This window comes from Canis lupus, chromosome 22 (genome assembly GCF_003254725.2).
Source record: "Canis lupus dingo isolate Sandy chromosome 22, ASM325472v2, whole genome shotgun sequence".
NCBI classification, from domain to species: domain Eukaryota; kingdom Metazoa; phylum Chordata; class Mammalia; order Carnivora; family Canidae; genus Canis; species Canis lupus.
In genome coordinates, this window is record NC_064264.1 from 57,106,708 (window position 1) to 57,133,557 (window position 26,850).

The following is a 26,850-nucleotide window of genomic DNA, read 5'->3' on the forward strand; positions in this document are numbered from 1 at the left end:
TCATTTCACTACTAGCTATGCCAAATCACTCCAGTATTCAAAACACAACTCAAAAAACCTTCCCCATGAAATCCTTACTTAATGTACTTCTTTTAGCTCTATTTTATCATAGTAATTTAAATAGCTTTATAAATTTAAATTAGTACAGTTTTTTGTTCATATTCACATGCCATTTACTCTCCAACAATTCACCAGCTACATATGCACCAGGGAAACATACTATAGACAAATAGTATGCTTCTGCCTTAATACAGCATACATTCTGTTAAAGAAAAAGGGGATATAGTGGGAAGTAATTATAAAATGCTAAATGTTTTAACAAAAGTAAAATGTCACGAGACAGTTTTTCACTGAAGCATTGTCTAAAGTCAGAGAGGAAATAACAGGTACCTTGCTGGGTTAGGGTCTAGACTATTTCCTAAAGTGGTCACCACAAGTGCGAAATTTCTTTGAAATTTTAAATATTCATGCAAATTCTTTTTTTTTTTTTAAGAGGTGGGGAGGGGCAGAGGGAGCGAGAGAGAGAGAGAGAGAGAGAGAGAGAATCTTAAGGTTCCATGCCCAGTGCAGAGAATGACACGGGGCTCAACCTCACACCCTGAGATCATGATCTGAGCTGAAATCAGGAGTCTGATGCTTAACTGAGCCACCCAGACATCCCAGCAAATTCTATTAGAATCTATATGATATCAGAGCTATATTATTTAAACTAGGTAACATTAAAATCCATTCACTCTCCCAATAAGGACTTCAAGTAAAAATGTGCATCCTAAGAATATAAACTACATTCTGTCTTGTGGTTTCAGATACCTTCTGGCACATCCCCATGTTGCCTAGAGAGCAGGGAGTCAGAGCAGCCTTACAGGGAGGAAGGAGGTCTACTGTCATCTCTGGAGACCACTAGAGTCCCTGCAGCAGCAGACAAGACAGCACACACACTGCCGGCACACCGCTGCATTGTCTGATATCTGGCACAAGAGATCCAATGGCTGGATACGGGAACACTTTTACTACAGTCTCCAGAAACTCAGGAGGGGTGATCTGCGTCCGTAGCGCCTGGCACTTGGTAGGTCTGTTTGTGGAATGGATTACTGAGCCCCTAGAGTTGGGTCCCTGGAAGATCACATTAGGAAAGCCCAGCAGCTGGTCACACCCCCGCAAACCCCCCACATATGCCGGTTAGGATTCAGTTTGGTCAAAAACATTTAGCAGCTGTGACTGCACTGGGCAAGTTTCTCAACACCCATTTGGTGGCCTTTTGTCAGAAAGGCCACACTTCTAGGTCTAATGCCTGACAAAGGAAATTCAACTTCTATGGAGTCAGTTAGACCAAGAGGTAAACCCATGAGACACCATTTTCCTGAGACTTTTATCTTTGTTTTTGTTTTTTTTTTTTTTAGACTTTTATCTTTGAATCAGTAACTGCTCCCTCTCTCTGTCTCATCTGCATAACTGACTGAACCACCTGGTTATGTATGTTCACTGTCTACCTCTCAAAACAGGCTCCCTCAAGCCAGTATATAATCTTGTATTTATAATTCATATATTATATATAGATATAATATGAAGAATGTTAAGAAATACTTTTCTGAGCATTCAAGATGGGTATATAGTTTCTGAATATCTGAGTATTCTACTTGGTCTTGGTTTCTCTCAACAATCTCCAGGCAAAGACTCAAATTACTTTATAACCACACTGAAATCTAGGTTCAACATGTATCCCAAAATTGCTCTAACTATAACAAGGGTTCCAAAATTAGTATAGGATGAATTGGCTTAAATATTTTTACTCATTAAAATTGTACCAAAAAAATAAAAAAAAAAGAAAATTGTACAAAAAAGTCAAACATTAGAATTTCCACTGCTTTTAAACATTCTCATTTTATCTTCTGGATTCTGAGGTTGCTAGCTGATGTTTTTGATTTGTGGAAAAAAAAAAAAAAAAAAAAAAACGTTTGTGGTTAGGGTTCAGGCTCTAGAGACCACTAAATGTGAGTTCAACTGTGAACTCAACAACTTAACAGCTGCATGACATGGGGCAGCCACATAATGTCTTTGTCACTTTCTGTAGTGTAAAATGGGGGTAATGACTGTAGAAGGTGAGATGAGGATGACATCCGGTATGTACACAAGGTGCTTAACACAGTACTCGGCAGTCAGCAAATCCTTAATTTTAGTTCCATAATGCTTGTTGATGCAAGTGACATTTAAAATGTAAATGTCACAAAATATTAAGGAAAAAAGGGAGGGACACGCTTACCTTTTAATAAAAATCCTTAATTTTAGTTCCATAATGCTTGTTGATGCAAGTGACGTTTAAAATGTAAATGTCACAAAATATTAAGGAAAAAAGGGACGGGACACGCTTACCTTTTAATAAAAATCCTTAATTTTAGTTCCATAATGCTTGTTGATGCAAGTGACATTTAAAATGTAAATGTCACAAAATATTAAGGAAAAAAGGGAGGGGCACGCTTACCTTTTAATAAAAATCCTTAATTTTAGTTCCATAATGCTTGTTGATGCAAGTGACGTTTAAAATGTAAATGTCACAAAATATCAAGGAAAAAAGGGAGGGGCACGCTTACCTTTTAACAAACATAAGCAAAACATTCAAGAGAATGAGTACAATTCGTATACAATAATGACTCATCGTCTAACTCAGCGGCTGCCTGTCTTGTCCTAAAGTGACACGACAAAACATACTAGCAAAGGTTGTATTCGGTGACGATGATGACTCAGAGCGATTTTACAGGAGAGAAAGCGGCTGGTGCAAGTTAAGTGTCCTTCATGCAGCCCCCGAGCAGACGATGCTCTTCCCTGGGGGACAAAGGTCTACAGCAGCCTCCCTTCCAAGCACCTGTGACATTCGGGGGGAGTCTCCGCAGAAAGGAATCTGGGGCAGGAAAAGGCCAGACGGCGGTGGCAGCCGAAAGGACGACAAAAGACGAGATGCGAGAAGAGCAGCAAGGCTCCAGCCTCTCGGTCCGGCTCTAGGCAGGGGCGCCCGCCTGCGGAACCACGGGGGGGGGGCCGGGGGTACACACCCCTCCTCCGCCCCCCCCCCCCAAGGAAGCCCGCCACGGACCCCGGGCGCGCATCCCGTTACCTTTCTGAGCCCGAGGGTCCCCACCGGCTTGGGGAAGGGGGGTCCCCGGACTGCAACACCGCAGCCAGCACGGTCCCGGGGGGCGACGCGGGCGAGCTCCCGTCCCTGCCCCCGCGTCCCGGGGATGGGGGTCCAGATCAAGGACCCCGAGCGCAAGGCCCGCTTCTAACGCAGCGCGGTCGCCGCGGTGGCCCGGGCCCTGCACCTGTGACGCCCGGAGGGGCGGAGGGGCTGCCACACTTTTTGTCCCGAAACAAGAAAAGCGAACTTTCAAGCCCACACGCCTGTGCCGGGCTGAGAAGACTCGGGGCGGCCCCCCCTCCGCTCGTCAGCCAGTCCCGGCGCCCGCCCGCCCAGACGTGCCCGGGGCACTCCGAGCCGCCCCCGCCCCCGCCCCGAGCCGCGCCGCCGCCCACACGTCCTACCGGCAGCCGAGCCGCAGGTGAGGTCACCAGACCGGAAGCCGCAGCTCCGGGAGCCGGTTCCGCCGGCTGCTCCCGGCGCAGACGCATTCGCCGCTGAGGCCCGGAGACGCCGCGACGTCAGGAAGCGGACACGCGTCGGCGCAGTCGCAGCGCGGGGCCGTGACGTCACGGGGATGCTGTGCGCACGCGCGCAGAGGCTCGGGCGGCTTCCCTCCCAAAACAGCTGCTGCTTCCTTCAAATGGAAAAACAGGCATTAGGGAGACAGAACGTAAAGACTGCTAACTCTGGGAAACGAACTAGGGGTGTTGGAAGGGGAGGAGGGCGGGGGGTGGGAGTGAATGGGTGACGGGCACTGGGGGTTATTCTGTATGTTAGTAAATTGAACACCAATAAAAAATAAAAAATAAAAAATCTAAAAAAAAAAAAAAAAAAGAAAAACAGGCATTTGCAAAATTGCCTAAGGCTGTCCTTTCCTACTTGTTTCTCACGATGTTGCAACTTTGATGTGAGTTCTTGTCTCTTCATGCAGAAATAATACATAATTCATAAAAATACCTGATACCTAATTTTCAATACAGACAATAAAGAGTCGCCTGCCCAGAAATCAACTATGGACTCTTTGAGCGTCCGTTCCAGGATCAAAAATAAAATTATTTGGCAAACCTTTCTTCAGCACCAATACAGTAATTGTGCTAAGTATTCAAGATTGAGATGAAAACAAACTCAGTCCTTATGTCCCCGGAGCTGTTGATTTCTACCAATGTTTTGTTATGGCCTGTCCTCTTTCATGGAGAATTGAGAAATTATCCATGACAATGGGGGAAACAACTTGCGGAATTATTTCCTCTGAGCATAAGATATTGTTGCTCTAAGATGTGGTATTATAAGAAAGTGATATTTTGCTGCAATGGATTCTGAGAACATTTTGAAGCTGTTAAGTGCCCTTAGGGGTCCTTAGTGTACAAAAATCGCATTTTACAAAACTGACACTTATTTAATTCACAGTATTAGTTTGTAGTAGAGCTAGACTTAGGGCTCCTTCGAGTCCAACAACAATTTCCTAGTATGTCTAATTCACCTAAGTTATCCAAAGATGTCTCTAAAATCAGCTATGAAGTTTCAAAGTCACAGGATACTCTCGTGATGGCAATTTCTCTACCCACTATTTAGTTTATTTTGGAGCAGCACCCAACAGTTTTGGTAGAGGACATCCCATAGTTGCCCATCTCATGAAAGGACATTTGTCTGTGCACATTTGCACCTTGTTCAGCATCTACTGAGCTCCTACAGTATCAGAGTTTGCACTTTATGTTGCTGATCTAAGAACCACGGATTATGAAACCAAACTCCAAATTGATTCAAATTTTAGTCTCCAATTTACCATGATATTTTAGCTTTTCTAACGGCTGGTTCAAAGATAATCAAGGGTTTCTCATTACGTATTTTCTAGAGTTGCTGTGATTATTACTTTATATAGGTAGTCTACCCTAGTGCCTGACATTTATTAGGTGACACATCAAGAGCCTGGATTTGACCTGGAGCGCTCTGACTGATGGCAAGATATATGTCTATTTGTCGTTGTTTTGTTTGTTTTTTAATATGAAATATTCTCTCTCTATATAAAATAAGGTACAGAGAATAGAGAATGGCTGAGGGAGGGGGACAAACATCTGTAGAAAAACAATTTAGTACAACTTGATGCCCAGGTGGGTTGACAGTGAAGCTAATGAGAGGCACCTGATGTCTCAGTAGGTTAAGCCTCCTCCGACTCTTGATTTCAGCTCAGGTCATGATCTCAGGGTGGTGAGATGGAGGCCCCTGTCCGGCTCCACCTTCTGCAGGGAGTCTGCCTGAGATTCTCTCTCTTTCTCTCTGCCCCTCTCGCAACTTGTGTTCTCTCTCAAAATCAATAAAATCTCTTAAAAAAAAAATTTTTTTTAAAAAAAAGACAGTGCATCTAATGAAATATTAGCTTCAAGGGCTCATTTGTGTGGCCACTTCCCACGCCCTGGGCTCTAGCAGTGTTCCCCTGGGCCCGTGCTTCTGTAAAATTTGCAAAAATAAGATTATTTTGCATTCTTTTCCTTTGAAAGCCCGTCTAAATCTCCCCAGGTTCAGGCGTCTGAGAGAGGTCGGAGAGGGCTGGGTTGGGAGAAAATAGAAACAAAATGAGTTATGCATGCATTGTAAGTAGGTAAGGGAATACACTTTAGTGCGCTCATAACTCTATTAGGCAGACACGCTTTCTTATGTAATTAATATTTATTCGTGTGCACACTTAGAACTGTGTCCCGAAGGGAAATCTGGAGCATTACAAACACTCACCCTGGGGGCCCCCCGCCCCGAGGAGTGTCGGAAGGCCTCCAGAGGCCGCCCGGCGCAGAAGCCGCGCGGGGAGCGCGCTGCGAGCTCCGCTGGGCCGGGGTCCAGGCTCCGAGGTATCTTGTCCTCGCGGGCCACCGTCGCGGGGACTCCCCGCGACCGTCGCTAGTGCGCACGCGCGGGAGGGCGGGCCCGGCTCGCGCCTAGGGGAGGAAGGCTGAGGGGAGAGCAGGTGATGCGGGTGCCGGCGGGGGTATTTGCCGGCGACACCGAGCGTGGGCCGGAAGTGGAGGAGCCGAGAGCGGCGCCGCAAGAGCTCCGGGCTAGACCGTGGCGACGACGGCGGCGGCCCCTCGGCTGGCGGAGGACGATGAGGAGCGACGGAAGCGGCGCGGGGGGACGCTGCTGCGCGGCGCCGGCTTCCGTGTCCGCGGCCGACTGCGCAGCCTGCGAGCGGGTCTAAGTAAGTGCGGTGCGCGGCGGCGGCGGGGGCGGGGGCGGCAGGGGCGGGGGGGCGGCCGGCGGGGTCTGCCGCGGGGTGGCTGCGGGGCCCGGCGGGGGCGGCTGCCGTGCGGGGGTCGGGACCTGGTGCGCCGCGTTCCCGGGAGCGCGCTCGGACCTGTACGCGGAGGCCCCCGCGCCCCCCCCCCCGCGCCCCCCCGCGCCCCCCCGCGCCCCGAGGGACAGCGAGCCGGGACGTCCCTGGCTCGGGCGCGGGGACCTGCCGCCGACAGCCTTCGACCTGCGGGTTCCCGGGCGGGAAGTTTGGGGTGTCCAGGGAACAGCGCGACCGCACCCCGCATGGCCGCGGCCGGTCCCGCCGGGGTGTCTGTCTGTCCGCTGAATTCATTTCCTGCAAAAATGCATCATGAGCCTTACTGCCTGGGGGGTCATGACCAAAACCCCATATTTTTTTTTGTTGTTGTTGTTTTTTGTTTGTTTATTCCAGAGCCGTTTCACATGGGTCTGCTAGGCGGTAGCTGAGTAGGTACAGGGGCTTCGCGTGCCGATGTCTGATGTCGGGTGATCCCCTCCCGGTCTCCCCGGCACGGGTCAGTACTTCTCTGTGTGCAGGCTTAGATTAGCCACGTCTTCTGCCGAAAAGTTCAATGTTATCTCAGTAAGTAGCCGTTGGCCGTTACCCGTGTAATGTCATCTCACCGCCCCCACCCCAAAGCAGACTGCTCCATTCAGCCCCTGCGCGTGGACTCACTATGTGCCAGGCGCTGTGCACTGAACATGCAGAACCGAAGAGACGAAGTCCTCGTCGTCAAGGAAGTCCCAGTCTATGGGAAGCAGATAAACTCGTTATCCTGTGGCAGTAGGCGGCACCCCGTAAATGTGTACTGACTGCAGAATGTGGAACGGTTGCTAGTAGGGGGCAGAGGTCCCTCGAAGGCTTCCTGGGGGAGCCTGGGTTTTCACAGAAACATAAGGCATTGCCCAGTTTGTTTCCTGCGTGCACATACTCAGGTATCCTCCAGCGAGTCTTGTCGTATTGAACCCAAGTCTAGCAGAAGTTCTCGTTGTACTTACTTTCCCTTACCCCGCTGTGGGTGGATAATAAACGCTTTGAATGGGGTCTTAGGGAAGCAGCTGCACCAACACACTATGTATCACGCTGGATCCCAGCAGTTTTCCAGTTATGTGTTTCACCTCCCATTTACCTCGGAGGAAACCTATAGTTAGAGAGGCTAAGTGAGTTGGCAGAAGTCACCCAGGTAATTACAGACCAAGCCGGAAAACAGGTCTCTTTCCGCTGCATCACACTGCCTCCCTTTGGTAGGTGATTTGAAATGACGCGTATAAGCCAGCTCAGGACCATCTGTGCGTCCAGACCCGGGAGCCCCACCTGCCTTCTCGGGCACACCTGGCCCTTGCCCTCTGAGTGACAGGCTACACCAGCTAAGTGAGAACTTGGTGATAGGTTCAGGAGGCTGCCAGGCCTGACGTTTTCCTGTGATCTCCCCTCTCTTGCTGCTCATTTCAGGGGAATCTATTTCTGTTTTTCACTGATTTAGAACTCAGTTATAACTCAGATTCTAAAATCTTTCTAATTCTTGCTTAATCTCATTCAGGAATGCCTGAGACCCTTAGGTAACCCTTCTTAGGTTTGGACCGAAGAAAAGGGATCCGGTTTTTCTAATTTTTCTAGTTGAGATGTTTTTCCCCTCAAAGGATACACTTCATAATGAGTTATCACAAATTTTGTTACTCTTTCTTATAGGTCCTGACTCCTACAGCAGTACCTTCTGAAGTTGCAAAGCTGTAGTATTTTCCCAAAGTGAACTATATACATTAATGAGTTAGCCTGAGAATTTTATTTCTGTAACGTTGGTTTTATAAGAAAAATGATTTTTAAGTTTCCTCCATCTAGTTTTGAGTAAAGCATCTAGAACAGTACCCCTCCATAAGTTGGAAACTTTGTCTGAATTTCATTATCAGTTTTAATTCTAACATTACTTATTTGCATTTTTAGCTTTTGTGAATCTTTTTAAATAATTTTCTTTCTTACAGATATTTATAATCTCAGGACAAATTGTGATTGGCTTCCATAGTGACAGTGATCTGTCATCTTTGTTCTCTCAGAGTTGGCTGTATTTGCCAAGTTTTCCATGCTTCAAGTAAAGGGGGGCAGCAGGAAAATGCTATTTGTGTGGCTGTCTGGTGTGTTTGAGATATCTGCTCAAGCAGGTTTAAATCCCAATGTAAAAAGCTATCTCAACTATTCAGTTACTCTCCAACATTTTCATAGGCCATTGTTGTTCATTTGTCCCAAAGGACTATTAATACACCCTTTTTCATTATTGATGACATGTGGATACCCATTAGGGAAGTAGATAATTCATTCTGTGGTGTCTCCAGCACAGAGATAGCTACTTGTGTTTCCACGTCAGCTGTGCAGCTGGCATGATTTCTTAACTTCCCTGTGCAGAAAAGGAGATCTGTTGATGTAGGAAGGTTGAGTCTGAGTTCTGTATTACTGGGAATGGGATTGGAAACTGAATTCCTTCAGAGTGCTTGAGGAGCAGCATGGGATACTCATTGTTTGTCTGTGATCTGGCTGTTAGCGATGACACATGAATTTGCTTTCTAAGTCTTACAGCCTTTGCTTGAACGTGCACTGTTCTGTCACTTGTAGGTATGTTGTTTTGTTTTGTTTTGTTTGTAGGTACGTTTTTTAATAAATGATCAGTTTTTATTTTTAAACAAGCTATTCCCAAAATTATCAATTTGAGATGGACTTAAGGGCCTTGAAAAATAATAGTATATTCATGAGTGAGGACTTTTTCCATTGTGTGTATATAGTTGGGGAACCTTCACTCACATTCATAGAGGGAATTTGTCTTTCACGTGCAGGTAAACATCTGTGGTTTTTTAAAGATCTTGTACTGTTGGCAGAATCAGTAAATCACCATATACTGTGTAATACAGTGTAAACATTTGCAATGAAAAAATAGTAAGGATAATAAGCATTTACTTTTTTGTGTGAGAATTCTGACCTTTATTAAAATATAATTTTAAGTGTGATTGAAAGAATAACATATTTGTCTGATTTACTCTCCCTAGTTATTGAGGCAATAATTAAAATGTATTCATTCCCATAATTTGGGTTTTTAGTCTTGATATATTTAAGTTGTTTTTAATTTGTAGATAAAATATTGCTGGATAAAGAACTGATCTGAATAGATTACCAACTTCAAAGGGGGGTGATAATATTTTTTGGCAAGGAAGAAGTTGATGGTGGTTGTTACTCTAGACTTGAAAGTAATGTTTAGTGTTTGCCATCATGTACATTACTTTTCTACTGGAAACATTAACCTGAGTTCTGTTAAAGCAGAAACAAGACATTGCAGAGTTCACAGAAACTCATGATCATTCCTTGTATATTCCTAGTTTTCTTTTCTCCTCTCCTAGTAATTACACACTCCTAAAACATGCTATGTCTGCAGTTTTATGTAAAGGTTGTGCAGCCAGTTATTTTCTACAACTTTAACTACGTGTGCTTTAAAAATGTGTTATTTGACAGTGGTCTGGGAAGGAGACTGGAAAGCTTATGATGAATAAAATACTTCACAAACTTCAACTGAAATATGAAATCACTGGATCTGTGCACATCCGAGATTGCTGGAGAATCATTTTTAATCTTGGTGAATACTTACCTATCCCTAACTTTTCAGTTACTTGTTAAAGTCATATAACTGGGCCCGCCAACCTTCTGTGGTAGTTAGCAAAGACTGTTTATAATCTGCTGCTTATTTTCCAACTCTGCCTTTGATTTTTCTCTATCACCTATAAAATAGAATTTGTGAGACCTGAACATCCCTGGCGGCTCAGCAGTTTAGCGCTGCCTTCAGCCGGGGGCCTGATCCTGAAGACCTGGAATCGAGTCCCGTCGGGCTCCCTGCATGGAGCCTGTTTCTCCCTCTTCCTGTGTCTTTGCCCCTTTCTCTCTTTCTGTCTTTCATGAATAAATAAATAAAATCTTAAAAAAAAAAAAAAAGGAATTTGTGAGATCTTAGGGATTCTTTCTGCAAATGTGGAAACTGAAACCCAAGCTAAAAAAATGATATGCGGGAATACCCATTCAAAATAGGTTGCCACATTTAAATATCGACTTGGCTAGTGATTTGAGAATGTGGGAAGCAACATTCACTGGGTACCAGCCTCACCCAGAGTGACACAGAACCTTTGCCTAGGCAGAAAATTTCCTCTCCACAGCTTGTCATCTGTCTTACGTTTAGGATCCTTGGGAACCTGAAGAATATTAGGTCTTTTTATTAAAGATACTTCTCTTCCAAAATCTAGCAAGCTTTAGCAACCTGCATATGTTGTAATGCACAAAATACTTAATGTAGTACTTCTTTCTTTGGGAGTGGGGGTGGGGATTTTTCTTTTTTCTTTTATTTTTTATTTTAATTCCAGTATAGTTTGCATACGTTATTATACTAGTTTCAGGGACTTATTCTGGGGATCCAGTAGTGGCTCAATATTCTCAGTCAGCATGATGCCACACATTAACAAATTGAAGGATAAAAATCATAAGATCATTTTAATGTTCAGAATAAACTATTGAAATATTGAAAAAATCAAACATCTGATTTTATGATAAAAACTCTCAACAGAGTGGGTATGAGAGGATATACTTCAACAAATGAAGGCCATGTAAATATAAAATACTCAAAAGTAACATCATACTCAGTGGTGGAAGATTTAATGCTTTAGCCCTAACAAAGATCAGGAACAACACAAGGAAGTCCACTCGCCCTGCTTTGATTCCACCTAGTACTGCAAGTCTCAGCTGTAAGAATCTTCTTAGACGTGGCCTCTTTTCTCCTTTTAGTTGTGGAATCTGTTCTGTCAGTCTTCAGGACAATTTGTGGGGTATTTAGGATGATTTGATAGTTACCTAGTTCTCTCCATAGTATATCATTCTTAATTTGAAGGAGACAAGTTTCTGGAGGAGAAAGATGGTAGGGTTATATAGTTAGGCACTATAGAACAGTGTTTTTCAAACTTTCTGGTCTCAGAACCCTTTACATTTTAAAGAATTACCAGGGATGCCAAAGTGTTCTTGTATATGTATACTATAGAGAGAGGTATTTATTGTTAGAAACTAAAGCTGAGAGTTTATGAAATATGTAAATTATCATTTTAAAGTGGCAGCAAAATATTTATTGCACATTAATATATTTTTTATCCAGAACAGCTGTCTTTGCAAAAAAATAATAATGAGGAGTATGGCATTGTTTTACATCTCTGTAAATATCTTTAATGTCTGCTTGATAGAATACAGGCTGATCATCATGTTTCTACATTCATTCTCAGAAGGTAGGCTGTTTTAGGTGAACTTTATGAGGCAGTATCAGGCTTGCACAGACCCATACTTGATAAGGGAGTAGTATTATGGTTATTATGGATACTATTCCAATACTAGACAGATGGCATCTTAAGGGTTAGTTACGTTGTGGAATCTGAAACTTGTATCAAAGAACTTTTTTAGGGACGTCTGGGTGGCTCAGTGGTTGAGCATCAGCCTTTGGCCCAGGTCATGATCCTGGGATCGAATCCTGCAGTCAGGCTCCCTGCAGGGAGCCTGCTTCTCCCTCTGCCTATGTCTCTGCCTCTGTGTGTGGTGTCTCTCATGAATAAATAAAGAAAATCTTTTTTAAAAAAATCCATCAGTTTATCTCACAATAAACTTTTACTCATGCTTTGTTTATGTGATATCATTCATTGGTTGTTTGGAAAATATTTGTTTGCTGTGTTGGGCAGGTAGTTCCAAATGCCGATACGTTTGAAAGGTTATCAAAAATCACATTTGCTAATAATATCATTACCACAATGCTATCAGAAAAGTCTCTGAAGTCATGGGAAGCTATTGGCAACTTCACATTCATTTTCTGTGGAAGGTGCCAGACACCTAAGCCTGAGGAACCATAGTTTTGTTAATGGTCTTTTTTTTTTTTTTTAAGATTTTATTTATTTATGAGAGACACACACAGAGAGAGGCAGAGACATAGAGGGAGAAGCAGGCTCCATGCAGGGAGCCTGATGTGGGACTTGATCCCGGGTCTCCAGGATCACACTGTGGGCCGAAGGTAACACTAAACTGCTGAGCCACTGGGACTGCCCAGCTAATTGTCTTTTTAAGTAAAAATATTGTCACCTAAACAAAGCACATAGTTCAGCTCACAACTCAGACTGTTAGTACACAGCACTAGTGATCTGGTGTCCTCCTCATTGTGTCACACACTTGTCACTCAGAACATGGAAGATGTGTACTCATTGGTTGAGATATAATTAATACTTTTTTTATGAGTTTTTCAGTGACATTCTTGAGTAAAACTGACATTCCCCCCCTTTCCTGGAATTCATGGGGATAAAGAATAGGACTCCTGGTTGCTCTGTCTTGTTTGTTGCCAGGCAGCTGCAGTTGTATGCAGCACTGGTTTTGTACCATTAGTGCAAATAGTGTCTTAATATAATTATTTTTTTTTATTTTTATTTATTTATGATAGTCACAGAGAGAGAGAGAGAGGCAGAGACACAGGCAGAGGGAGAAGCAGGCTCCATGCACCGGGAGCCCGACGTGGGATTCGATCCCGGGTCTCCGGCCAAAGGCAGGCGCTAAACCGCTGCGCCACTCAGGGATCCCTTAATATAATTATAATGCAGATCTCAGAGACACATCAGAGGGTCTTGGTGTCCCTAGGCGTCTGCAGTGCAACCACCTTTTGAAAACTACCGGCAAAGGAAGGTCTCAGGTTTAATGGGAACGTTAAGCTCATCCAGTTCGGCTGCTCTGATTTCCTTGACACCGTGATGGCCAAGTATTTACTTAGATTATGCCTGAATACTTCCACTTCCTGTGAATAATTATGCTAAATGGATAAAAATATGTGGCATAGACAGCTATTTGATGGCAAGTAAGAGAAATCCTTAATCATAGAGTTGTGCTTTGTCCTGTTTTTTAAAAGTTTGCATAGATTTCCACATGGTTTCTCTAAGTAAACAAGCATGATAAAATGTAAAGATGACTAAATCATGTTGTAAAGGACACATCATTATGGTTTTATTTTTCTTTTGCTGTGTTTAAAGACAACTGTGATCTTTGATTTTGTCTTCTCTATAATTAAGTCAACTTATATTACACGTGCATTGTTATATATGCCCCGTGTGTTTCCTGAGTAGATCACGAGCTACATGAGGACAAGGGCTATACATTTATGAAATTTAAATAGTCTGTAGTCCCTAGGCACTATCATGCACATAATGGGATCTGTACATATTTATGGCATGACCTTTAACCTTTAAATAGTAGGGAGGGATGCATTGGAATCTGACAGGGCTGGGAAACTGAGGGACCGCTTCACTGGCCTAGGATGGGTTTGAGAACTCCCGTGGGCATTTGTGGTTGTGTTCTGAGGACTTGTCATTGAGGAGGGGCATGACTTTGCTACTGCTCTCTTTTTGTTGAGCATGAGGTTAGACAGTATTTAAATATTTTCCCTTAGGCATGGAACCATTCGCATTTCTCCAGGTACGTATATATGAGGGAGCACATGAGGTGACGGAGATCAGGTGAGCATGCCTATCACTCACTTGGTTGACTTATCACTCTACTGACACTGTAGCCAACCTGATGGTTCTGACAGTACAAGATGTTGCTAATATTTCAAAACAATTTTTTTAAAAGGAAAACTTTCATATCTACTTTGCCTATACATTATAATAAAAATTAGTCATGCTTCCAATAGATTATTTCTTTTTGGGGGGGATTTTCATTTATTTATTTGAGAGGGGGAGAGAGAACATGAGCAGTGGGAAGGGGGGGAGAGAGAGAGAGAGAGAGAGAAGCAGACTCCCCATTGAGCAGGGAGCCCCATATGGGGGCTCTATCCCAGGACTATGAGATCATGACCTGAGCCAAAGGAAGATGCTGAGCCACCTGGGTGCCCCTTCTTCTTTTTTAAAGATTCATTTATTTATCTTAGAGTGAGTGTGAGCATGGGAGCAGGAGGAGGGTCAGGGAGCCCAACTACCTGGGGCTCAATCTCAAGACCCTGAGATCATGACCTGAGTCAAAATCAAGAGTTGGTGTCTTACCCGACTGAGCCACCCAGGCACCCCTCAATAGATTATTTCTTGAGAAGTGCTTACTAGTATCAATTTGAGGCCTCTAATCACTTCATCTAAATAAAAAGCACAAAATTATTTTTAATGTTGATTTTTCATTGAATCACGACCTGTGTGTGTTATAATAATGTGCTTAAGCTTTAGTTTACTTGTTATTATATATTGAGCTCCAGAATTTCACCTGTTTTTTTTAAGTGTTTATACATCATGCTTTTTTTTTTTTTCATAATTAACATAAAGCATTCAAAATGCATGATGAGAAGGGTATGGTTAGTTATAGATAAGTTTGAGGTGTCACTGAACATCAGGTACTCAGGAAATAGGTAAATTGAGATTGTAGATGGAGTAGACACAGAATCAGAATAATTTATACAACAAGTATGATAATTGGAGCCATGAGAGAGAATGAGATGGCTGGGGGAAAGGAGGTAAATGGACAAGACCTTGGAAAATACCTGCATTAGGGGTTGGGTCAGAGGGAGGACTGCTGGAATTTGAGTATACTGGAAGCTGAGGAAGTCAGTGTTTGGTGCTGCTTGGGGGTTGTGATGTTGCAGTGTTTATTGAGAAAGAGCCATTGGATTTATTAGCAAATGAGGTTTACTTTTTATGAGAGATCATGATGAGAGCTCATGCATCAGATTCTCCTATATTAAGTAAAGATTAAGTGAGGTGGTTAAAGCCACAGCTGGCTGGGTTTTAGAGACTTCAGACTGTAGGATCTGGTGTGATAGAACATAGTAAGGTAGAAGCATGGAAGATGAGAAGATACTGGTTGACTGAGTTTCTGTTGTCTGTAGATCTAATGTTCTTTCCCTTTATGCAACCCTTCTAGTTAGTATAAAGTTGATTGTTTAGGATACTAAGAGGCCTCAGCAAATGCATTTGATCATACAAAAGAACCTGGCAGATAATCCATCTTATTTGGCATCACATTTCATAAATGTTTTGCCCCATAAAATGTACTCTAAGGTATAACATCTTGCCTTGTTTATTGTCCACGGCCAGCAATGGTCTTGGGTTCAGCTGGATATTCACACTCTCAAGACCCAATAGACCATACTTGGCACTGTCTCTCTCACCTTTGTTGAAATATACGGGATAGAAAAGCCAGCGTGTCAGCGTCAGGTGTGTTGTTCCCAAATAATAACTCAGGCTAGTGGAAAGATGATGTGGGTGGGAGCAGGTGCCACTCTGACTTAGCTGCTTCCTGCTTACTGGGAAATAGTATCTTTTGTAATAGCTCATGGGCATTGCATCCAGGACTTAGCAGAGGACACGCCAGTTACAAGCCATATCCCCATTGAGAAAAGGCCACCTTTATACTTCCTACTGGACATGGGTAGCCCTCCTCAGTATCTAAATCTAGATTTAGGGACACCTGGGTGGCTCAGTGGTTGAGCATCTGCCTTTGGCTCAGCTCATGATCCCTGAGTCCTGGGATCGAGTGCCACATCAGGCTCCCCATGGAAAGCCTGCTTCTCCCCCTACCTGTGTCTCTGCCTCTCTCTGTGTCTCTCTCATGAATAAATAAATAAAATCTTAAAAAATCAATCAATCAGTCAATCAATCTAGATTTTGCTCACCACTAGGGGTCAAGTTTACCACAAAAAAACTGCTTAGAAACAGCTAGTATCCCACCTTTATGGGTTTCCAGGGAAACTACTAGAAGGTTAACCAGAGGTCATTTTTTTTCATGCCTGAGAAAAGGTTTTACTTTCTTTACTTACACTAAATTATTGACAAAATATATGGAAAACTTGCATACCGCTAGCTATGGGATCTATACGGTGGACTGTATTAGAGGTGGATTCATTCTTACTGACTTTCCTAACATCTGAGTCTGTACAAGTTTTACATGTGAGAAAATGCCTCCAGTAATTGTATTTTGCTGATCGTTTCAACAAATTTAGTAAATAAAAAAATCCTTCCTATATTAGGTTTGCTTGCTCCATTCCTTTAAGAGCATAGAGGTGTGACACACTAGGGATCAGAAATTATTAGCATAATTGGGTTAAGTAAAAATGACAGTCTGTGAATAGAGGTCTCTTTCTAAACCACCAATATGCCAAAGCATAGTAAATAGAAGACAGCATACACACTTCAGAGCAGTTTTTATTCACCTGTCCCCCTTAAATTGATTTCTATTTGATATTCTTCCATATGGATTGACTTTGATTCTGTCTTCTACAGTTTAAGATTATAAGATTACATTTGTTTATCACAAAGTCATTTAGCTACATTTATCACAAAAGTCACAAAGACTGTTCAGGAATGCTCTGTTGAAAACTGCAAATTTAATTCCTCTATTTCTAACCAGAACTGGACTCAAATATGCCATTTTTCTGATGTCCAGTCATATATATATATATATATATATATATATATATATATATATATGTATATGCTCAGAATACAGCTATGTTTTCTAAGAAGTCTAATAATTTAGATACATTACTGGGTTGTTCATTTAAAAAGCATCTTAGTCTTGAATGTATGTCAAGTGGTGTACTACCCAGTAGGGATATGGTAGTGAAAAAGGAAGACAGTTGTTGGCCTTATAGATTTAAATTCAAAATTGTATGTTGAAATTAGAAATTAAAGAGGCTACTTTTAAAAAGATAATTTTTCAGAGCTTGAGTAATTGAAGATTATAACTATTTCCCATATATTATATATATACACATATGTATGTATGTATGTATATATATATTACATATATGTATGTATGTAATGTTGGAGTAGATTTTGTTTGATTTGAAAACTGAGTCAGCTCTTGATTATGCAAGATAATAGGGAGCCTTATCAAATTTTTAGATTTGCTTGGTACATTCTGATGTTGATGTTAATTTGAGCAGAACATGGTTAGAAACATGGTAGTACAGCTAGAAATACTAGTCACAAAAGCAGATGAAATTACCATATCTTCATAGTATTTGTAAATGCTTTTAGTTTCATTTGGTAATACTGACCATCCTTATATATAGACATTTTAAAGATTCTCATTGTACTAAAAAGGAAATTCAAAATGGAAATAAGTGACAAACACAAAATTATTCAGCAAATGTATGATAGAGCAGAATTTAGGGTGATGAAATTTTAGTGTTTTTTTCTACTAAATCACCAAATAAATGGTGTTTAAGTTACTCATCTCTCTGAAAACTGTCATAAATGATTGGCTTTAACTATGAAAAAGACCATGAAATTGTTCACTAAAGAAATATCTTAAATGGTATATATTTTCCAAATAGTGCAATGCTCTAGTATACTTGTATTTTATCCCAAACTCTGCTAATCCTAATCATTACATAAATTTTAAAAAAATTATGTATAAAGTTAACACTGTTGTATTTTCACATTTCTCAAGTACACCTTTTTGGTACAAATGAAAATCATTGATACCACTTATAATTAAAAAAGATAAAAATAAAATTAAACATTAGATGAAAAGTTTAAGTGGGCCGGATGTGTTGTTAAGACTTATCCACTATGTTGAAGGAATATAGAGTAGCCCTATCTGATTCTAAGCTCTGTTGATACGTAGCTGTCATAGGTTGTAAAAGATATTAACTGATTATTGATCTGGAACAGTTTTCAGTATTGAATGTAATTGGCTGATTTGGCTGCTAGAGTGCAGACTCTTTCAATCCGGTCTTTAACCAGTTCTTGATACCTACTGCTCAGGTATTGCCTCTATGGTTTTTAAGCTTGAATTTTTGTTTCACCTCACACATCTGCTTTTCTCTGGCTTACCATAGTACTCATTGTAATAAAACTTGCTACAACTGGGTGGCAGTATTGATTTCAGAGAAACTTTAGAAAAATGCTATGCTGTTTATGTTCAAAGAGAGTCATTTGAACAAGAGCTCAAATTTGAAAGTCTGTGTTTAGTGAAATAGTAAGATGTGTTTGGTGAGATAATAGTGAAAGACCATATCTGTTAAGTCATCTAGCTCCTCTTTATAGCCGTCTAATTTAACTTGGTTTTATGATTTTTTTCAGTGTTTAATTCAGTGAATGAAAATTTCACATTTATTAGCTTATAGAATACAGTAAAATTTTTAAAAATTAGTCATTAACTGTTATTTATTAAATTTAAGAATAACTTCTTTATGGTAGTTTTATTAGTGAGTAAAAGAGAATTTAATATTTTTTAAATTAAGCAAATGTATAAATAGATGACTGCTACATAAGAAAACTTGTATCTCACCTTTTTTGCCTTTTTAAGATAACATACATAGACTTTTTTATTTGATAACCAGAAAGCTTTGGCTTGAATCACTTTTCTTCTGTATTTTCTTTTATCAATTATAATTTTCAGAAATCTTTAAAGAAGTTTTTCTCTAGTAAGTCATTTTCTTCATTTATCTCTGGTTCTCAAATAGAATTGCTCTATTGTTTCACACTTATTCCCCAGGTGTTTGTGGCTTTATCAATAGCAATCATAGCAACCTGTTTTGACTCAGTGATATGAAATTGCAATAAGAGCTATATGAACAATTGTGCATTATTTCATGATGCTGACAATCTGAAATTTTAATGTGTACAATGAATTATTCAACTTTTTCTAAAAAATAATACAATATTAGAAACCAGTGGTTAATTTAAATAAATTATTGTTCTAAGTTTAACGGAAAACCTCCAGGTAGAGAAGAAAATATTTTATTCTGACTTTAGTTTGTTTACTTATAATTTATAACGTGAAAAAGAAAGTTGACAATAAATTATATCAGAGTGGCCTTGGTTGGTTAGAATATGTTAACTATCTCTTTAGTAAAATTTGCCTTCAACCTACCTAGCTCAGTAAAGTTGTAGGATACAAAATCAATATACAAAAATCTGTTGTGTTTCTATGCACTAATAATTATCAGAAAGAAATTAAGAAAACGGTTTTATTTACATTTTCATAAAATACATAGGAATAAATTTAATCAAGGAGGTGGGAGACCTGTACACTGAAAACTATTAAGACATTAATGAAAGAAATTGAAAAAGACAGAAATTGATGGAAAGATACTGCCTGTTCATGGATTAGAAGAATTGTTATGTCCATACTACCCAGAATAATATACGGATACCATGCAATCACCATCAAAATTGCAGTGGCATTTTTGCAGAAAGAGAGAGAACAGTAATCCTACATTTTTGTGGAACTACAAAAGATCTCAAAGAACCAAAGCAACCTTGAAAAAGAAAAAGCCGGACGCATCACACTCCCTGATTCAAACTATATCACAAAGGTCTATCAAAACAATGTGGTATTGGCATAAAAATAGATACATAGATCAGTAGAACAGAATAGACTGACCAGAAATAAACCTACACACTAATGGTCAGTTGATTTATAGCAGAGGAGCTAAGAATATGCAGTGGGGGAAGGTCAGTTTTTTCAACAAATAGCACTGGGAAAACAGGATTTCCACATGCAGAAGAATAAAACTGGCCCAGTCTTAACACCATAAACAAAAATTTAACTCAAAATGGATTAAAAACTTTAAGACCCAAAACCCTAAAACTCCTAGAGGAACACTTGGCAGTAGACCCCTGGACATCTGTCTTGGCAGTGATTTTTGGATCTATGACACCCAAGCAGGGGCAACAAAAGCAAAATAAGTAAGTGGGACTATACCCGACTATGAAGCTTCTGCACAGCAAGGGAAACCGTCAACAAGTGAGTCAATAGCCTACTGAATGGCAGACTGTCTATGCAGATCATATATTTGATTGGGGGTTAGTATCCAAAGTATATAAAGAAGTCACACAACTGAATAGCAGCAAAACACAATGTGATTGTGAAGTGAAATAGACATTTTTCCAGAGAAGACATATAGAGGGCCAGCAGGTACATGAAAAGATGTTCAGCATCACAAATTGTCAGGGAAATGCAAGTCAAAAACCACAGTGAGATATACCCCTCCTACCTGTCAGGATGGCTCTTATCAACAAGACAAGAAGTGTTGGCAAAGATGTGGAGAAAAGGATATCCTCATGCACTGTTGGTAGGAGTGTAAACTGTGCAGCCACTGTGGAAAAGAGTATGGAGGTTCCTCAAGAAATTAAAACCACAACCAGCAGATGATCCAGCAACTCTGCTTCTGGCTCTTTATCCAAAGAAAACAAAACCACTGACTCAGAAAGATACCCCCACCCATGTTCATTGCAACATTATTTACAACAGCCAAGATATAAAACAACTTAAGTGTCCATGGATGGATGAATGGGTAAAGAAAATGTGATATATACACACGGCAAACTATTACCACACCATAAAAAAGAATGAAACCTTGCTGTTTGCGACAAAATTTGGTGGACCTGAGAGCATTATGCTAACAAAGAAGTCAGAGAAAGACAAGAAAAATTTTTTTTAAAAAAACTCCAAAAACCAAACCCAAACCCCAAGTTTTTAGATATAGAGAACAGATTGTTGGTTGCCAGAGGCAGGGATGGATGAGATGGGTGAATGTACAAACTTGCAGTTGTAAAATAAATAGCCATGGGGATATGGTCTACTGCTTGGCAACTGTCATTAATACGTCTTGCATATTTGGAAGTTGCTAAGAGAGCGCATCTTAGAAGTTCTCATCACAGGAAAACAATTCTGCAACTATGAATGGTGACAGATGTTAACTAGACTTACTGTGGTGATTGTTTCCCAACATATATCAATATCTTTATGTCGTATACCTGAAAATAATATGTTATATGTCAATTAAACCTCAGTACAGTTTTTTTCCCCCCTCAACCTACCTAGCTCACTGGTAAGCACACCAAGAGCTTTGGGATTATCCTAGTTGGCCCCTGGGCTCTTCTGCCTGAGGAGCTTCTAGCACAGCAATTTACTTATGCCCTTGAGCCTCCATATCCCTTATATAAAAATTTGGGAACATGACATCAACTGATTGTCCTATCAAATCAAGGAGAAAGCAGTAATGAAAGTACCTGGTTGTAATTAAGCACTTAAAAAAAAAGTGAATATAATTTGATGAATATTTATGTTTCTTAAACACAGCAGTGGAAGGAGAAAGGAGACTGTTGAGAACTGAAGGAACAAGGGAAATTAGAGCAACGGTGGATGGATTGATGTAGCCTTTCAAAGATTCTTGTAGGACCATGATTTCTTATATCATGGAACTAACTTTTAAAAAAATGTATGTTGAATTACTGATTCTCTCTCTCTCTTTCTCTTTAGGATACTTTCGGAGAGCTACAATGGAAAAGTCCTGGATGCTGTGGAACTTTGTTGAAAGATGGCTAATAGCCTTGGCTTCATGGTCTTGGGCTCTTTGCCGTATTTCTCTTTTACCTTTAATAGTGACTTTTCATCTGTATGGAGGCATTATCTTACTTTTGTTGATATTCGTATCAATAGCAGGTATTCTATATAAATTCCAGGATGTATTGCTTTATTTTCCAGAACAGCCATCTTCGTCACGCCTTTATGTTCCCATGCCCACTGGTATTCCACATGAAAACATTTTCATCAGAACCAAAGATGGAGTGCGTCTAAATCTTATATTGATCAGATACACTGGAGACAATTCACCTTATTCCCCAACTATAATTTATTTTCATGGGAATGCAGGCAACATAGGTCACAGGTTACCAAATGCATTGCTTATGTTGGTTAACCTCAAAGTTAATCTTTTGCTTGTTGATTATCGAGGATATGGGAAAAGCGAAGGAGAAGCAAGTGAAGAAGGACTCTACCTAGATTCTGAAGCTGTGTTAGACTATGTGATGACTAGACCTGACCTTGACAAAACAAAAATCTTCCTTTTTGGCCGTTCCTTGGGAGGAGCAGTGGCTATTCATTTGGCTTCTGAAAATTCACATAGGATTTCAGCCATTATGGTGGAGAACACATTTTTAAGCATACCGCACATGGCCAGCACTTTATTTTCATTCTTTCCGATGCGTTACCTTCCTTTATGGTGCTACAAAAATAAATTCTTGTCCTACAGAAAAATCTCTCAGTGCAGAATGCCTTCTCTTTTCATCTCTGGACTCTCTGACCAGTTGATCCCACCAGTAATGATGAAGCAACTCTATGAACTATCCCCATCTCGGACTAAGAGATTAGCTATTTTTCCTGATGGAACTCATAATGATACATGGCAGTGCCAGGGTTACTTCACTGCCCTTGAACAGTTCATCAAAGAAGTAATAAAAAGTCATTCTCCTGAAGAAATGGCAAAAACTTCATCTAATGTAACAATTATATGATGTTTTTCTTTTTGATTAATGCACTGTATTTTAATTTGTGCAGAATGATAAAGAATGTTCCTTTCTAGAAGTGTGTTATGTCTGTACTTGTCTGAAGAGTGACATTAAACTTTGAAAGGACTTCAGTGCTCCTTTGAGATGATCCAAATAGTTTTTTACATTTGAAGAACTGTAATTCTTGGGATTATTTCATACATTTTCATCGAACCTTTCAATGTGGTTATGTATCCATACCTTTAGTTTAATATGCCAGTATAATAGCATATTGTATTCAAAAGTTTCTTGTTGCCTAAGTGGTGTGCCCTCTGTGACACATGGATTAATGGCTGGGTGTGGAAGGAGATTTGTAAACGAGAAACCTTTGAGTATTCTGCCTTTAGTAAATACCAGGACAATCATGGTAAGCAAACGTAGTCTGTAACTGCATTCTTCCCCTTAACAGTTAAAATGAAATGCATGATGGTATTTTATTCCTTGAATTATGCAATGCAATGTTTTTAATGTAAATAGTACTGGTCATATACCTATGTATATGGTAACCTGGGTCATATCTATTTTTATGTAAACTCTATTTTGTTCTTGGCAAGAAGTGAAATTGAGGCCTGTGTGCAGGTTGCCGTTGACTTTTGCTCCGGTGAATGCTGAGATCCAGCTTTTTCTTACAAATAAATGGGACCCCATTTTCCAATATACATGTACCGTGTTTTGTTAGGTACAGTCTGGATCATAGCATGTAAAAATAGAAATTTAGGATTTTACTGCAGCTTTGATGTGCATATTTGAACTTTTTAACATTTGTAATTTTGGTGGCAAAGAGACTTTTAGCTTCTGTCGGTTTTGTACGTCTACAGCTGAACCACTACTAGCAGTCATAATGATAATTAGAACTTGTTTAAGAATTAAATTAGCAAGTCTTACTACCATCATTACATGATTGTACATACGATTTTATAGAAACTCCCACATTTAATTTTTAAGTCCAGTATCTAGGTATATCTAGCCCACTAAAGTCAAGATCTCATTTATTGGACTTTCTGAAAATAAAAGTTACAAAAACAAAAGCAAAAAAGCTGTTCTTTGGTTTAATGTTTCAGTTGTTATGATAGCACTGAAAGACAGTTTCAGGAAGTCTTCTTTATTTTTCTCCAATGTAGGAATGTGGGAGTGAAGGAACTCTAGAGCTTTTTCATACAGAACCTATTTCCACATTTAACAATTAAATGGCTATAAGTGAGAAGTAGCACTTAGGCACATAGAAGAGTAAGAAAAATCTTGCTTTAAAAAAAAGCCTCTTAAAACTTGCAGGATTTACTTTAAAAAAAATAAGCTATGAGGTATAATTGTGCTAGGTTGTTTCGAATCGTCTTCAAAAATTAGATGTAATTGAGCTCTGTACATTACATTACGTCAGCTTTAACATATTTTGAATATTTTAGCTATATTTATTGGCTTTGTGCAAGCAGCTAGAGTAGAGGAATAATGGGTCAATATTCTTGACTTTAATTTTAAAATCTTTCCAAGGAGATTGGGCTAGAAATACTTTTGCTGCATAACATTCTAAATCACTCTATGTCAGTATTTAGAAAATAAATTCTAGCAAGTATGATTTTTAAGGACACTTTTTCTAAAAATTATTGTTAGTCATGCTTTAAAAAAAGTTGGTAATGCATATCACAGAAGGTGTATTTTTTTTAGAAGGTGTATTTTTATGTATAAATTCACCATGATTAAAGGATACTTTTCATCTTGTCAATCCTTGATATGTAGAATGACTAAATAGTAATATATTAAAAAGAAAAGAGTTAATACAACAAATGCAGTGTCCTTAGGCATGAGCTTACTTGGCACACCTTAGACTTGTATCATTCTTTTAAGTTTACAGAGTACCTTTGTGTGTTTCCATGTGATTATTTGGTTTACTACTCATGGAGGGATTTATCAACTTTAGTTGTAAATATGCTGATGAAGTATAAAAGCTTTCAACCTTTTCTTCATCAGTGTTTTGTTCTTATGCTGCTTTTTTTTAAGGGTTTATAAACAGGTTTTTGTTTTGTTTTGTTTTGTTTTTTTCCCTAAGGCAGGATTTCAAAAATTGTAAAGTACTTGTTTCCATCCTCACCTTCATTCTCTTCGGATTAAGGAACTGTCTTCCTGCAGCAGAAGGGGCTGTGTTTAGGGTTGTTAATACATCTTTCTTTCCTCGCTTCTGTATTTGAAATTTCTTAGATGGGTAGAGAGTAGAAAACAAACTCTTGTTATTAGAGGTCCATGAAGCTCATGGGGTCATTTTTTCAAAACATCTAATTTGTGGCCAAAGCAGTCGGTCTTAATAAAATGTGAATGCTTCATAGGTCACACCTTCATTTGGACCCATGTCCTAGTGGGAATAGAACTATGTCTGCCTTGTGTATTAATTTCTGGCTCATTCTGCAAGAGCAGCTCTAAGAGATTATGAATGAATTTTAAGTTATTAAGTTAATGCAAATTTGGAAATCATATAACGATTTTAAATACAGGAAGATACAATTCATTTAGATCAAAACCATTATTTTGAAAGGGATTATTGGAAGGGAAATGACAAAAAGGATACTGAGAAGGATATTGCAAATTATGGGGAGAAAGAATTTGTGACAGATGAAAGGTAAAAAATATTAAATGAATAGAAGTAGCTGGAAAGGGAATATGACCTGGTTCTTGGATGTAGATCCAGGAAATGATTAACTGAGGAGATTGGCAAAAAGGATACCTAACAGAGCAAAACAATACATTTGTATGCAAGGCGTCTCTAACGAAGAAAGTGACTAGAGCACCTGAATTGCAAATACTTTGACTGTAGAATTGATACTTTTATTAAAATAGTGTTTTCCTTTTTGTTATTGGGCAGCTTTCCTGATGAGCTGTAGACACTTGGTAATCACCCAAGTTCCAGCTTTGGTAATGTGTCAATTATAGTCTCTTGTTGAGAATTCATACCACCTGATGCTTTTATATTCATTTCTTATTTTTGTAAGATTTGGTTTGAGGTCTGAATAGGTTTGTTTGGTCAAATTACAGAATGAAGGCCATGTTCAATTTTATATAAATTTTCTCTCAATGTCAGTTTAAGGGCAGTTTTTTATTATTGAGTCCCTTTCTTCCTTAAGGTTGGGGAAAAAATAAGGTACTTTTAAACAGGATGTCACAGAAATCACTTAAAATTAGGTCATGATTGAGATATACTGAACTCTTCCACTGACCTCGCCCCTCTCCATTTTTCCTATTATGTTTGACAACAATTATGAAGAGAAAAAAAAAAACTGTGAAAAATATTCGTTATAATGCTTTCAGATTATCCACTTAGATTTATGTATTTTCATATCACTCAGGTAAAGTTAGAAATGACAGAGCACAGACATCTATTTTTTAAATCAGTAGGGTAGAAAATGAAAAGCACTTCTGTTTATTTATATTACCATATATGCACATCATCTTAGCTAATCAGAAATAATACATTCATTTGTATAGCAGAATAAATACATTCATCCTACTTATAGTCGACATGTTTTTGCCAAATGGCACAAATATACCTCCATTTATATTTTGTATCTTAAAAATGTAGTTTAAAAATAGGACTACATATAAGAGACACTTTTTACAAAAAGTGCCATATACTCATAATGTAACAGGGATGAGTGTGTGTTGTTTAACATAATTTATAACAGTTTCTGTCAGTACAGTGAATACTGAAAAGTCAAGTTGTTTTTGGCATATTCAAGTACATTCAGGATAAAATACGTTAACCCAGTTTCATGATGTAAATCATATTTTGTTATTTGCCATATTTTATTTGAAGTAGTAATAAAATTTTATAACTCAAATTTGAATGTTACCGTAAACGATGTGCTAGCCATGGCAAGCAAGCATTTACATTTGTTTTTTTTTTTACAATAAATTTCTTTTAGAATATACTTTCTATTTTTCTGTACTGACATATGCAATAAATTGATAACATTAAAAGTTTGATTAATGTCTTAAGATAGTTTGTATTCAGTCTTTTTTTTCCCCAATTTTCTATTGAATTTATATGGTAGGACATTAAGGTTTCCTTAAGGGTTAAATAAAATTTCTGAATTTATGGAAATTAATGAATT

At 39.5% G+C, this 26,850-nt stretch overlaps 3 protein-coding genes across 9 annotated transcripts in view; 2 read left to right on the forward strand and 1 right to left on the reverse strand.

The window, feature by feature from the left end:
- LIG4 (DNA ligase 4) overlaps positions 1-6,007 on the reverse strand; it is a 122,272-nt gene extending 116,265 nt beyond the window's left edge. Inside the window, exons 1-2 of one of the 5 annotated variants that reach the window (XM_025441255.3) lie at positions 5,861-6,007; positions 3,535-3,767 (exon numbers count right to left, since the gene is read on the reverse strand). The gene's annotated coding sequence lies outside the window, so the exon portion shown is untranslated. Of the gene's footprint in view, positions 1-2,860; positions 3,016-3,109; positions 3,416-3,534; positions 3,768-5,860 lie in introns of those variants that run through there. The other 4 variants (XR_007405078.1, XM_049099558.1, XM_049099557.1 and 1 more) reach the window with 4 other exon arrangements.
- A 173-nt stretch (positions 6,008-6,180) lies between these two features.
- On the forward strand, positions 6,181-26,734 carry ABHD13 (abhydrolase domain containing 13). Of its 3 annotated transcripts, XM_049099559.1 has the most exons (3): positions 6,181-6,320; positions 6,807-6,909; positions 21,687-26,734. In XM_049099559.1, the coding sequence occupies exon 3, from the start codon at positions 21,707-21,709 to the stop codon at positions 22,718-22,720; it is 1,014 nt and encodes a 337-aa protein (XP_048955516.1). In that variant the 5' UTR covers positions 6,181-6,320; positions 6,807-6,909; positions 21,687-21,706; the 3' UTR covers positions 22,721-26,734. The 3 variants fall into 3 exon arrangements, with proteins under 3 accessions (XP_048955516.1, XP_025297045.1, XP_025297046.1); XM_025441260.3 differs by lacking the exon at positions 6,807-6,909 and having other exon boundaries at positions 6,186-6,320; XM_025441261.3 differs by lacking the exons at positions 6,181-6,320; positions 6,807-6,909 and adding an exon at positions 6,955-6,977.
- The window catches only part of TNFSF13B (TNF superfamily member 13b), a 78,682-nt gene continuing 58,014 nt past the window's right edge, over positions 6,183-26,850 (forward strand). Inside the window, exon 1 of the mRNA XM_025441258.3 lies at positions 6,183-6,320. The gene's annotated coding sequence lies outside the window, so the exon portion shown is untranslated. The remainder of the gene's footprint in view (positions 6,321-26,850) is intronic.